The following is a 13,916-nucleotide window of genomic DNA, read 5'->3' on the forward strand; positions in this document are numbered from 1 at the left end:
GCAGAAGACCTCTGTTCAGAATTAAAAGTTCAGGGGGCTGAGGGGGTTATTTTTGGTGGAGTTTTTTGTTTGGTTGGTTTTGGTGGGGTGTTTTGTTTTGTTGTTGGTTTGGTTTTCAACCACACCAAGTCTGAATTTAGTCAGGATGTGTTTGTAAATACTGCTAGACATGTTTCTTATGTCAGAAGTGCTGTAATTGTTTCTGTATGTTACAAGGCATAAATCACCCAGAAGGAATGAGCTTTGATTTATGAGTAAATATATATATATATGAATAATTTCAGTACTAAATTTAGTATTAAAATAGATAAGGCTATTGACAAACACATTTTCATTAACAACTGATGTACTTCTAAGAGCTCCATTTAGAACATTGAGAGAAATCAAGAAATTAATTTTTAAGAATTTTCTGGTTACCCTTCTTTGTTCCTTTTAACAAGAAGGAGTAATGAAAAGACCTGAAAATCCTGTCTCAGTAAACCACTTTGTCAGTGAACTGAAAAATTTAAAGTTAGTTGCTATGCCACACCAACCTGGAGATGGCCCTAACCATCATCTTGGTCTCAGCTGCAGACACATCACAGTGATAACCAGTGGTTCTACAGAAAGGGGTTTCCAAAATGCACAACAAGACAGACACCAAAGTACTATTAAAGGAGAACAATGGAGACAGCAAAGCCAATCTTGAGTCAATTCTGACATCCTTCAAACAGACAAAATAGGAGCCATTTCCTTCCAACAAACAGGAGAAAGCCATTTCAACAAGGACTATAATTTTCCACTCCATTTCTGTTTGGTTTTTTTTACTATTTTCTTGTTGGTTTTTGTTTGTTTGTTTATTTGTTTGGGTTTTGTGGGTTGTTTTGTTGTGGTTTTTTGTTTGTTTTGGGGTTTTTTTTTAATTCTTCTAAGAATATTGCATTGAATTTGCTACTTCTGCTGCAGTCAGCAAAAGGAAAAATGCTCAAGTGCTGCTTCATTCAGCACAGTGCAACATAAAAGGATCTCCACCTGTAAGATTACACTCTTATCTCACTAAACTCTTTAATAGGTGACTTGTGAGAAGATATTTTAGGTGTAGACACCTCTACCAGCAGACCTCTACATTCTACTTCCATGGCTGAAATGTGGCTGATGTGGATGCTGAGAAAACTGTAGTGTTTCCCAAAAATCCATAGTAACTTCATATGCAACAACCACATCTGCTTTGTCTATCTGATTTGTCCAGAGCCAATTTTCTACTGTGTACACCAACAACTTTACATTTCTGTGCCAGGTCCCTGCTGGTTCTAAACTCAGTTGTTCCACTTCTGTTTGTCTTGTGGATATTTCAGCCCTTTAGAACCATTTCATACTGCCAGATAGAACAGGAAAACCTTTTAGTTTTATACAGCGGTCTCTAATTTAAAAAAAAAAAAATTTTAAAAAGTAAGAAGTTGGCCTATTTGGACAGCTAGCCCTTCAGAGCACAACGAGATCATATCTGTTGGTTATGATTTATAAGAATTCAGATCTTCATACATAAAAGAAGAGCCAAGTGACAAAAAGAACAGCATTTTGAATTTGAAAAATTTATAAAAGGCTTAGAGATTGAATTTAAGCAAGAAGAAGTATGGCTTTGGAGGCTGGCAAGTAATCTCTACACCTAAAAAACTACACTCTTAGTACTGTAGCCTTGCATGCTTAGTTGCATGAACTTTGAGAAATTTTTAGGCCATCATATTTATTATTACTTTATGTAAGGTAGAAGGGTACATCCCATGAAGCTAGGGCAGAATCTTGCTGTTCTGAACATGTAATAATTAGAAATCTTTGATCACATCATGATGTTTCATTACTAGCAATCTGCAATCTGGGAAAACCATTTAGAGATTCTTTATATAAAACTTTCCATATAAATACTCAGAATTAACAGTTTCATGATGTGCACAAATTTTTCTCTCTGACTTGGCTCAAGGAAGCAACCGGCCCCCAGTTTGCCATTTGTTTTTCACCCCGGTGTTCATTCCTTGAGTTAGTTATTCCTTAAAAACTGGGTCAAACTGGGAGCAGAGGCCTCAACAAGAGGGCCATTTACCTGCATAACATTCCATTAACTCCTGATTTCTAGGCCAGAGAAAGAGAGTTAACACCAACTACTCGGTCCAAGAAGTGAATAAAGCCCAGCACTGAAATATAAAAGGGGAATGGAAATAGAGGACATGAGTGAGTTCACCAAAGCTTTGTCACACTGTTTTGCTGAGGCAGTAAACCACCACTGTTACTGTGGCAATACATATTTGGTTTGCTAAAACCACAAGATATTCTTAGAAAAAATGTTTCCACAGAGCTGGATTCAATTTCACAGACCATTGTTCCTTTCTCAAAACATAGTTTGAATTACTACGTTATTACGTTCTGGTAGAGTGAATTTCAATTAAATTTGAATTTCAATATTAATTCAATAAAGTAGATTAAAGCATTTGATGCTTTAAAGGCAAGAATCTGGAAATCTGAAGTTATAAGTACCACGAAACACCTGACACATCTCCCTTGGTCACACACATGTATACACTCATAATCTCTCTATCCCTAAATGTTACCATGTAGCTATACAGGTGGTTCAGCTTCAATTTACTGAGATTTTAGTGAAGAGCACAGAAGACTGCACAATAACACCACAGCAGCAAGAATCATACACAGAGTAGTAACTTACAATCACTGTATTTTGTCAGGACCACAACAATTCTCTTAGTTCTTGTCTCTCCAAAAGAACTAAAAATCTACACAGAAGATGCAGCTTTTTCCTTGGCTAAAATACTTATTTTTTGAAGCATTATTTGTGAAAACACAGGCTTGGAGCCCCGAATCTCAGAATGTCAGGCTTGCAGAGAAGATGGCCAAAAAATGAAACTAGGAAACAAACAAACAAACTTAAAAAACAGCAGACAGGGAAAACACTGATAACATAAGCTTATGGTTTGCACAATGAAGGTCACAGACCACACATAAAGCTTAGAGCAGCACTTCACACAGGTTTGGAGGGTACCAGATGCCTTGTCAAGTTCATCCACAGAAACTCCAACCTCTGGTTGTAACATAGAAATAAAGTAAGTCCGGATCACTTTTGGACACAGGACTCTCAGCTGTTCTGTACATATATTGAACATGAAATCTCTTCCACCTGGATTTATCATCATCTGCCTCCCCTGCTTTTTAAATAAAATTACTTCAGTGATTCTACGTGTATGCTCTAATCATGCCAGATTATTAAGTCACAATGTGCCACATGCTTCACTTATCTCCTTGTTATGAACCAAAGCTCTTTAGAAAGGTGTATGGTTCAAATCAATAGGCTCTGAAAAAGAGCAACGCAGCCTAACAAGACCTGACAACTTTATCTATAATAAAACAGCAGAAACAGAATGGAAAGAAATATATTTTTTTAATGTTTTACCTGGATAAACTATGTTATTACAAAGGAACTCTGTATTTCTGAAGCAAGAAAAAATTTTCTTTTCAATTGAGATTCTGACAAAGATTTGGCTTCCCAAGACTGTAAACAACAGAGAAGAAATTTTAAGACTTTGCATTTAAGCAGAAGAAGAACAGAGTCAACTCTTTGTGAAATCTGCCACGGAAAAAAAGCATTGGGATCACCAGTGTGTGGTGTTACAAGCAAGCTCCTCTCATACAGCATATCACCACAAATCAAAGCTGATTTTCAATAAACCATTTGATTTGAAGAGGAAAAAAAAAATATAAGTCCATCCCACCTTTAAATAAGAGGAGAAAAAAAATAATACAGCAAATAACATGCTGCAGCCAGCATAATATTTTCCTCTCTTGTATTTTCTTTCCTGTAGCCAGAAGAAATATAAGTGTCTCAGGAACAAAAATTTACCTGCAAATACTGAGTTCCCAATTACTGTTATACTATTCCCCACTTCATTATTTAAGTCCAAAGTACCAAGATGGTTAGATTTATTTACTTGGCAGCGAGTCCTACATGAGAAAAAGGCAGATTCCCTAGACCAGAAAATAACTCTAAATACCAGTAACATTAAGCACAATGACATTATGAAGAGTTGTTAACAGTATACCCTTGTTGATCCAGGTATGACAAGAGAGACAAGAAAAGTTAAGACAGACTATGGTTAAACAAGATTTAGCTGCCATTAGGTGAATGGCAGACAGACTGTACAGATGCAATAAGTGACAGCACTATACTGAAGAAGTAAAACGATAATGAAAATTTTGAATGGATGTGGTTGACCAGAGGAAAAAAAAATTAAAAAATAAAATTTAAAAAAAAAAAATCAACCTTCTGTAAAAGATGCCTATTTTACTCCTTGAGACAGGTGAAAAAAGACTAGCATCAAGCAGCTGATACATTCCCATGGCACTTAAAAAAAAAATTCAACCAAAAAGCATTGCAAAAGCTACTACAAAAATTAACCATACATTAATGGCTTAAAGTTATTAGAAACTGGTCACAAGACTGCAAAAGCAACATCTAATATGTCCAAAGAAACCCAAATGTAGAAACCCAACGTAGAAACCCAAAGCCACTGAATATATTTAGTAATGCCCTAAAAAAAGTTGGTGAGCTATAAGGTAACAGAAACCTTTAAGTGAATCCTGGCTCTCCCAGGAATACTCTAACTTTAATGCAGTGTATTAAAGTACTATTTCAGCCAGTGAGCAACCATTAACTATGGGTTATGTAAGACATGGAGTAAATGCCTTTAAGCTTCCCAGGCTGAGTTAAAATGTGTGAAAGTTGACCGGTAACATTAAAATCACATTCATCAGTACCACAGAAAGCTGAACTCCTGAGGAACCCAAGACATCAGCAATTGGCTTTGCAGCTGACTTATTGAAGATGTAAGATACTGAATGTTTGAATATATAATTAATGAAAACTACTGGATTATAAGTGACAGATACATTTTTAGGAACCAAAGCTGGAAGATAAGAGAAAACTCATGAAATACTGCCTGGAACACATGAAGGCTAAAGTACTTCTATGTATAAAAAAAAGTAATGGTAAGTAGAACTAAATATCACCTCAAAACATGATGGCATGTCCTCATCTTGGACACTATATCCATCTCTGAAAATATTAAAACTAATTTGGAAACGGAAAGAAAGAACAAAAACATTAATGACAAACTGCACAAAAAATTACTGGGATGTTTATTTTAGCATAAGAAAAAACACACATGAAACTAAAAGAAACACATTTAAAGCCAGTAAGAGCAAACACTCAATGCAGAACATTTTAGTATTCATGAAAACATTAGGACAGAATAAAGTACCAAAATCAAAAGCTTAAAAGAATTAAAAAAGAAAAAAAAGAGCACTTGTGGGAGAGGTAATACCTTCTATGCCTACATAGTAGGCATAATCCTAGTAGAATTAACCAGATACACTCTGACACATAAACACTTAAATTCTCTATTTAAGAATATTCACAGCACACGAGGCTGAAAATAAACACTTGTGAGGATAAACTTTAATATTTCTGGCCAAAAAAAACCCCAAAAAATAAAAAAACATAGCACTATAAAATCCCACCACCACTACCAGCAGCCAATGGGTATCCAGTAGGCAAGTCTAGTGTAGATGTAACTTGAGTCGTCTGAGAGGCTACTCCCCAGCCTTTATCCAGAAGTAATCTGTATCAGCTCTGTTGTGCCCTGAATGGATTCCCAAATACCATGCAGTTTCATCCCAAGAGGCCCCATCAATAGATGCAGCAGCTACACCTGTCACCAGACTTTTTAAGTACACTCCTCACTACCTGTGATATCTGACTGGCACCAGCTTACAACCTCCAACATCAATTTGTACAGCAGAAAGGTATCACTCCTTTACCCTTGGGTAATGTGGCCACTGTATATGAATGCCTGAATGCTTCTGTAGAATTGTCAGGTGTGTATTTGGTGGCTGAGAGCAAGATGGAGAACTTTGCAAGGCCTGCCAGAGATGATGTGCATGATCTACTTACTGTGCAACATCTTGCAAAAATGCTCCCAGGACAACCTCCTGAAGTGGGACAGGGCATTCCCCTGCCTGCACACCCAACCTGCACCTACTGACCTCAGCTGACTGTGAGGTATAGCACACTAGACAATCCAAAAACATTACCTACAACCACGGAGATTTAGGTGAGGCTTTCCAGGCTACTGTACAGAATCTCAGCCACTCATCACTCTTTTTGACCCATAATAGTCTAAGGAGATCTTACTTTCCAGGCAAACCACTAATTAGGACCCTGATACAACAACCAGCCCATTCTTATGTAATGCATCTGGTGGGATGACACAGCTTCCTTATCTCCCCCACTCTAGGAGGTGGAGCACTGAATAGTACATCTGCTTTGCTGATGCTTTCCAAATAATTGCTTCCATTTCATCATGACACAGAAGAGCTTCAGTGTGGATTCCTACTCCAGCCAGCTTCTTAAGGACAGCTTAGCAAAGTCATCCATTCACTCTAGCACCCATTCCCTACTTTCCCAAATGCTGACATCCTCACCAACTCTATTAACTTGACAGCAACAAAGATTCTTCTAGTTAATTCTGTAATAATATATACAGGAAATTATTTTCTTTCCATTTGGAAAAACTGTACTGGTTGCTCTTTGGGTACAGACAGAACTGAAACAACTGCTGTCATCAATGGCTATTAGTGAATTATGTGTCATGCAGCAGATCTGCTCAGACACAGCCAAGCACTTGTGCATGAATTAGGAGTTTACACTACATGAATGATTATAATCTTTTAAGTAAAAGATGGCTCAAGTAATTAGTTTCATTTATGATAAATTCTCCCTCAGACCAACCTTAGCTTTTCTGTTCTATGAGTTTTTTCAGATATAATTTACGCAAGCACGGCAGTGGTTGATATCATCAAACCCAAAAAACTTGCTTTGAACATGACAATCCTATACATGACAGACCTTAATCAACACATTTAGTGAAAGGTAACATCAAATGCTTATTATACTAAAACATGTGGTAAGATACATGCAATTTCCATATTGCAGGCAGCAAAAACGACACATCACATTTTGAGAATTTGCTTACACTTGGTAATGATTAATTCCAATCAAAAGCAAACATTCTGTAACTAGTGCAACAAAAAGCCACTTCATGCAAAAGAATTTTATAAATTTAAAAATCAACAAGTAATAGTGTAGTGTACAAGCATTACAACATTTGCCTTTTGGAAACCAGGCAATCCTTTGCTAGGCTATCCTTTGCTAGCTAATCATTTATGTGACATTACTAGGTAACCTTTTATTGCTAAATGATGAGGTCTCACAATGAAATGAAACTTTAGAATAAGATATAAACTATTAGCATTTAGCACAGTTTGAATTTTTTTAAGCAGTTACTCTTATGCAAACTAGGTTAAAAATCAATAGAGATACCATGTTACAAAAACACATTAAGTAGGTATAAATGAAAACAGAAAATGTCAAAGAGCCTAAATATATTGAGAAACACCCAGAAGATTACATTTAGGAAATACACATAATCCTGTTTGTAACAGAATTGCTGGTTTACTTTGCAAGCCACTGTTGCAAATTTAGTTTAGGATTTTAAAACTTACAGCTGAATAGCAAACAATTACTTTTTGCAGATTTGTAAGTTACAAAAAACAAACAGAAGAGAGAAAAAACCCAATTAGCATTTTATAGAAGTTGCTCCCAAATTTGTATAATTGCATACCACCTGTTACATTTACTCTACAAAGGTGGGAGAGGGGAAGTTACCTGAGGGCAAGGTATTCAGACAAAAGGCCCCTATTCCTGATGAAAGCAAGTGGTCAGTTGCCACGGCTTCTGAGAAGCTTCTGGTACCCATTTTGGTAGTAAGGTTATTCACAGCAAACCAATCTCCACCAGAGCCAGCTGGGATCGCTGCAGGGAACGGGACACAGGGGACACACAAGGGATCAAGTTGAAAGGGAAAGAGGAGTGATACAATAATGTAAGTGAGTTTTAACTAAAGATAACTGCAGTTACAACAGTTTGTTACAAATCATGATATTACAGAACCAAAAAGGAAACAGACTTGTGTAAAACACTAGATTCCCAGGAGAATATGCCTTGATGTCTGATATTAAAGCACTGCAGTCATGTTTAAATGAACAGCTTATGGCTAAAAATGCAATCATGCAGAAAAAGTGTATATAATATAGTCAAGTGGTTTCAGATAGACTCAGTAAGTATATTTGGAACATGAGAAGGAAGATAGCCTGGAGATAAGAGGGTTTTATTTTGTTTTGAAACGGGAGACAGATTTTCAGTTTTCTTTTGCTTAGCCTCAGATTTTTCAGCCCACATTGTCTCCATTCACAGTGTCAACTTCACCCATTCACAAGTAGCACTAGAGAAACGTGACTCCATCGAGGTAAGGCAATGCAACCTGGATTTATTTTGGGGTTTGGAGCACACTTTTGACATTCTGATTTTGAGGCTATGAAATTTTGGTACATTAACCTTCTCAAAAATTAAAAAAACAGAACAGTTAATTTGGCAAACCATATGGTAATTTTAAAAAGAGAAAATTTTTTTGTTGACTGTCTTCACTTTTAAGAGAGAGCTCAGCCTAAATACAGTTAATTCCAACGCTTTTAGCCTTTTGGGTACAATAAAATACAAGAATTGGGGCAGCAGAGCCCTTAGTAGGAAGCTTGCTGAGATATTCGAATGTTTCAGAGCCCTAACACTAAGTGGATTACAGATATGTCATTACAAATTACTGTTTTTTTAAAAGATCTCCAGATCTTCAGCAACGGAAGCAATATGAAAATTGAAAGCAACCCCACAACTTCCAGATTTCTGGGGAGCTGTATCCTATGTTGTTTCCTTGGGAATCAGCTAACAGAAGAATATAACCTCTCAGCAAAAATATGAATTCTGGTATCTCAAGCTGCATGGCAGAGCTGCCACAGAATCTGTGCTGGGGTTATGCTTCACACAAAGGTCTCACATCCACACAGGGGAGCCAGGGAAGGACTAAAAGCTTTTTTCTTATGTAAGGAGGAGAGAATGAAACAACCTGAGCAATAGCGTTAGCAACCCCTCCACTGAGGTGTACAAAGAACTCCTCCAGGAGCTACAGGACTGAGAAACTTGGGTTTCCCTGCAAGCAGAGAAAAACTAGATGTGCTGTGTAATTACTTCTTAGCAGTTCTCAAAATTTGCAAACAAACATGAAAGAAATTAACTTTGTGTAAGCATTTGTAATTTCATTAATAATAATTTCAACAGAAGTTCTCACCTCTGCTCAATTTCCTTGTACAAACAAAGCAAAAAATAAAACAAAGTACAACTGAACAATCACCTTTCTTCATTAAATTTATGCAGTACATACTTCTACGCCTCTTTAATATAAAACAAAATCAACCAAAAACCCAAAACCTAAACAACCAAGGCTTTGGCAGGAGAAATACCAAAATTCAAAAATATAACTGTAGGCTTTGTTTTGATTCTTACGCACTCCATAATAATTTGATCATAAGGCACAATTTTATTCCTCATAGGCTTCATTTAAATGTTCTTTTTCTTAAGGATGCTTCATGCTAGTGTATCACCTACCTGAACACAAAGTCATGGTCAACATTATTTTCATCCTGAAATTTATTTCCCAGCAAAAATACTGTGAGAATAAAGACAATTATCATATCCTATACAAGTAAAATGCTACTGATTAATTCCCGTTGATTATGCAAATGCATTATTTTTATTATATCTACACAGGAGTTCAAAGTTGCAAGAGAACTTTATTGTACAAATAAGACAGCTGCAGAATCAGCGTCCAGATATATAATACATTTCTAAAAAATAACGTAAAGCAAAATAAAACAAAAACAAAATAAAAAAATAATAAAACTCGAATTCTGAGTTTGTTTTATTAACCCAAATGCTTCTGAAAGCCTAAGAGATATTCCTCAGATGCAACACAAGATTTAAGAGATTTTAATCTTAATGAGTATAACGATTAAGAATTCTACCAGCAAATACATTTATTGCTGATTTATCTCCAAAATACCCTTAAAATTTCATAAAGTAACACAGGAATTTCAGTTTGGCTTTTTTGGGAGATGCTATTTTACAAAAGCTTAAAATACAACATGACGCATGTAGCTACTAACAAAAATAGAAGAAAGTGAAAGTTCTTGATTTTTATTAAAAAAGGTATTTATTGATTCGTTTATGCTCTTGAGAACACTGCCAGCACATTCACACAGACAAAATCGTTGCCATGAAGTCTCCACTTAAATACAAAAAACACTGAATTTCAAATATAAGGGGATTTAAGAAATACAGGATTATAATGAAACTTAAAATTTTTCTCTCTCCTCATTCTCTTCTGTCATCCCAAGCAATTCTAACATGCTACCTGTCCTTTTTCAGACTCATTCTTTCACTGGATGCAGCATTTGTTTTATGACAGACATTATGATAATGCTTTTCGTAAGCATCCAGATTCAATAGAGGTTCATTCAGAACAATGTAAATTGTTATGTCTATGTTGTGTTTTGCAATCTTCACAAATACTAAACAAGCCAATAAAGTCAGTCAGGTAGAATACATTCTGTAAAATCTTCAGTACTGGCAAAGAGACAAGCTGTTTCATGCTTATTCGAGGAAAAATATACACTATGTGTGCTTTGGCTGGCTAACAGAAATGGTTAACTATCACAAAACTAAAGTGCCATAAAAGTGGGATATGCAAAAGCGAAAATAACTAAAAATTCTACTTTTTTGGCTAGTAGCAGAAGTTTCAAAATTCATCCGTGTAATTTTGGTTTGGAAGAAACCATCCCATTCTGACTAAATAAAAGTGTTACATTGGTAGATACTAGAGGAGTCACCTCAGATCTCTTGAGAGGACAACATCCCTCACCAAACAGGCATATGTTACTGGTATACAAGCAAGGTGATAGGCAGGTCAAATACTTAGGTAAGGTACATATCAGTGAAGTCATCTCAAATTATGTAGTATAGCACTGTTTATAGCAGGATCAGCTGATTCCTGACATTCATACTATGAGTATGCTAGTCCTTGAAAACCTAATCTTCCTGTGTTTTAGACCAACTATGAGGTGAAAAAAAAAGCTAAATCTGCAGTTTTCTTCTACTGAGATCTTAGCATTTTTACATCTACTGCTTCAGGTGGTCAAAAGCAAAGAAAGTCTAAGTTCATGAAGAACATAAACTAATAACACAAAACAATTTGGATTTCTGCCATACCACTTTTAAACCTCTTACTGTTTTCTTTGTGAAAACAGCAAATAAGAGTAAAACAAAGAATGTGATTTAAGCTGAAGTATGTGTTATCATTGGTAACCCTAAGAGTTAATATCTAACTGAGATGAAGAATGCCATATCCAGTGAAGCTGGAAGAGGAAGAGGCAGTTTGCAAGTTTTCCTTCATGCTGCTTAGATGTGTTTTGATAAACAAAACTGGTTTTCAGAAAAAGGCAGATATATTGCAGATGCTTGCACAAAATACTCTGTTAGACCATTTACCACCACTATTTTATACACTTGTCTACAAAGTCTAAATGAGGAAAAAGAAGTAACACTGAAGGGCATGTGTATGTATCAGAGAAGAGCAGTGTACAGAAAATCTTGCCACAAAAGGTGCTATTCAACAAGGAATCTCTCACAGGTGAAAACATGTGAGAGCACATAGGAAGATTCAACACAAGTTTCAGTTCACTGAGGAAGACCTTGACATTACGAGTAAGTCATCCAAACACTATACAGAATGCTCCTGGTCACAGGGCCTCAATTCATACTTTGTAAAGGATAAAGCCATCACCCAGATACCCGTTTCATTTTAGGGCATGTTTGTCATGATATGACAACACACTGCCATCCACATTCACAAAAAGCATACCTCACACACAATGTGGAGCTGACAAAAAACTCAAGCCTCCAAATGACAAACTCACGTCTTCAGTTTAACAGACAGCATTTAGTTTCATATCTTACACCAAGCACCACATAATCTGAAGAATAGCAACAAAGTATTTTGTTCCTCCTCATCTTCTTCCAAATCTTCTTTGAGAAGATGGGCACATATTGAAGACAGAGGGCACAGTTTGTATTTAAGTTTTTAAAAGACATTGGGAAAATTAAAAACTCATGACTAGATCCTAAAATAAGGTTTGTTATAAGCTGAGTCAGTAGCTCACTGACTGTTCTGAAGCTGTAGCACAACAGTAAGAAAAAAACCCTTTTACAAAAATAAAAAATCATTTAGATAGCAAAACTGATCCAAAGTGCATTCAGTTTGGGTCTTTCTCTTCTTGTCAGACCTTAAAAACTCATACCTATATAAAAACTTTCCGTAGCTGGCAAATGTAGAATGATAAGGTTTCTTCACAACACTAGTGTCCATACCAGTTCATCTAAAAGCACTATAAACTGCTAAATGCAAACTACCCTGCTGAATCACACAACTTTTAAATTTGCATATATGGTATCTAGACAGTGACAGCACTGAAAAATGCTAACACCTGAATAACAGATATTGCAGCAACCTTCATGTAAATAGTGCTAAATCCATTATGATTTGGGGGAGCTGGACAGGATGACCAACAGAGAACCTTTGCAGTCTTAACCAACAGGAGTCTGTGATTTATGGAAAAAAAAAAAGGAAAGCACTTCTCTGTTATTTGAAATATCTACTCGATCTGTTTGTTGTTTTTTAAAGAGATACAATCTGTTTGTTTTCTTTTTTAAAAAGAGATACAATCATCAAAAATGAAAGTAAACCAAGGTAACTGTAATTCTTCCCACTCTTCCTGTTTTATATATGGAATTTTAATCCTGCCACTAATAACTGCTTTGTCAAAGATGGCAAACAGGCATCTGTTTCAAGGAACTATGAAAACTGCAGAACAGAAACCAACATAATATTAGAGTAAGAAGAGAAAGTGTCCTTTGACACCCATTGTATTACAGGAAATTTCTCATGTATTTGGCTCCAGATGGAACAGTGTGTAAAGCCTACCTTAATCATGTTCCTAGAAAACACAGAAAGAAAATCCTGAAATAAAGAATAGCAGTATAATTTTTGTTGAAAAAACAAGTTCCTGAAATTTAGAAAGCCACCAGATTTACAGGTGCTTGTGTCACCCAAATTCTGTTTCCTTGTGTAATCAGCTTCTGCAACTGGTGAAGCACCAGTTCTGCTGGGAGAAAAGGGACTTAACAATAATACTATCCATATTTTAGGAAGCAAACGTACTCTTTTGATGTCAACATAGTGTGGATCACAATACTCAGCCTTAGGTTGCAAACCTCAGATTGTTAGATATGTCCAGTAAGTTGTTTAAAGTGACGGAAGCTGTCACAATCAACCGACATAGTCTTGTTGAATATGTATTATCACAACACACATAGATTTATCAGCACTAAAGAGCATGTAATTCTAATCTAAGTTTATATGACCCGGCTCATGTTACTCACGCCCAGTGTCTGGACACATTTTAGACTTTAACCTGTAGCACAAAGACTACAGTTCACTGCTCTTTCCATACAGCTTACTAAACAGCACTATAGGAAGTGAGCTGTATCAGTCAAGTCCAGTGAACCCATGCACATTGCTTGTTAGAAAACTCAAGGCTGATGACATTATCATATTGCATTTCCATTCCCAGAGTGCTCAGTTATTTTCATGTGAAGACAAGATTTCTTTACCAGCATTCCCAGCTACAAACCACACGAATAGGGTGGAGGAGAAAATTACTAATCCTTCCTACATTGTCTTCAGTGGAGAGACAGCAAAGGATTTAGAATGAGAATTTTGTTATCCTTGAGCACCATCAAGAGAGTTGTCAAATGACAACCTGTCATCGTACTTCATTTTCCCTGTTTGTTAGCACTGATGAAAATAAACACA

The 13,916-nt window shown here is 36.2% G+C and overlaps 1 protein-coding gene across 4 annotated transcripts in view; it reads right to left on the reverse strand.

The window, feature by feature from the left end:
* The window catches only part of BLTP3B (bridge-like lipid transfer protein family member 3B), a 57,512-nt gene that overhangs the window by 42,087 nt on the left and 1,509 nt on the right, over positions 1-13,916 (reverse strand). For 2 of the 4 annotated variants that reach the window (XM_071767216.1, XM_071767233.1), the window contains exon 2: positions 534-647. The exons of 1 other annotated variant lie outside the window; for it this stretch is intronic. In XM_071767216.1, coding sequence (XP_071623317.1) covers positions 534-647 — 114 coding nt within the window. Of the gene's footprint in view, positions 1-533; positions 648-7,765; positions 7,913-13,916 lie in introns of all 4 variants that reach the window. One more of the 4 variants, XM_071767225.1, reaches the window with a different exon arrangement.

The sequence above is a fragment of the Heliangelus exortis genome, chromosome 1 (genome assembly GCF_036169615.1).
Source record: "Heliangelus exortis chromosome 1, bHelExo1.hap1, whole genome shotgun sequence".
In the NCBI taxonomy this organism is placed as follows: Eukaryota; Metazoa; Chordata; class Aves; order Apodiformes; family Trochilidae; genus Heliangelus; species Heliangelus exortis.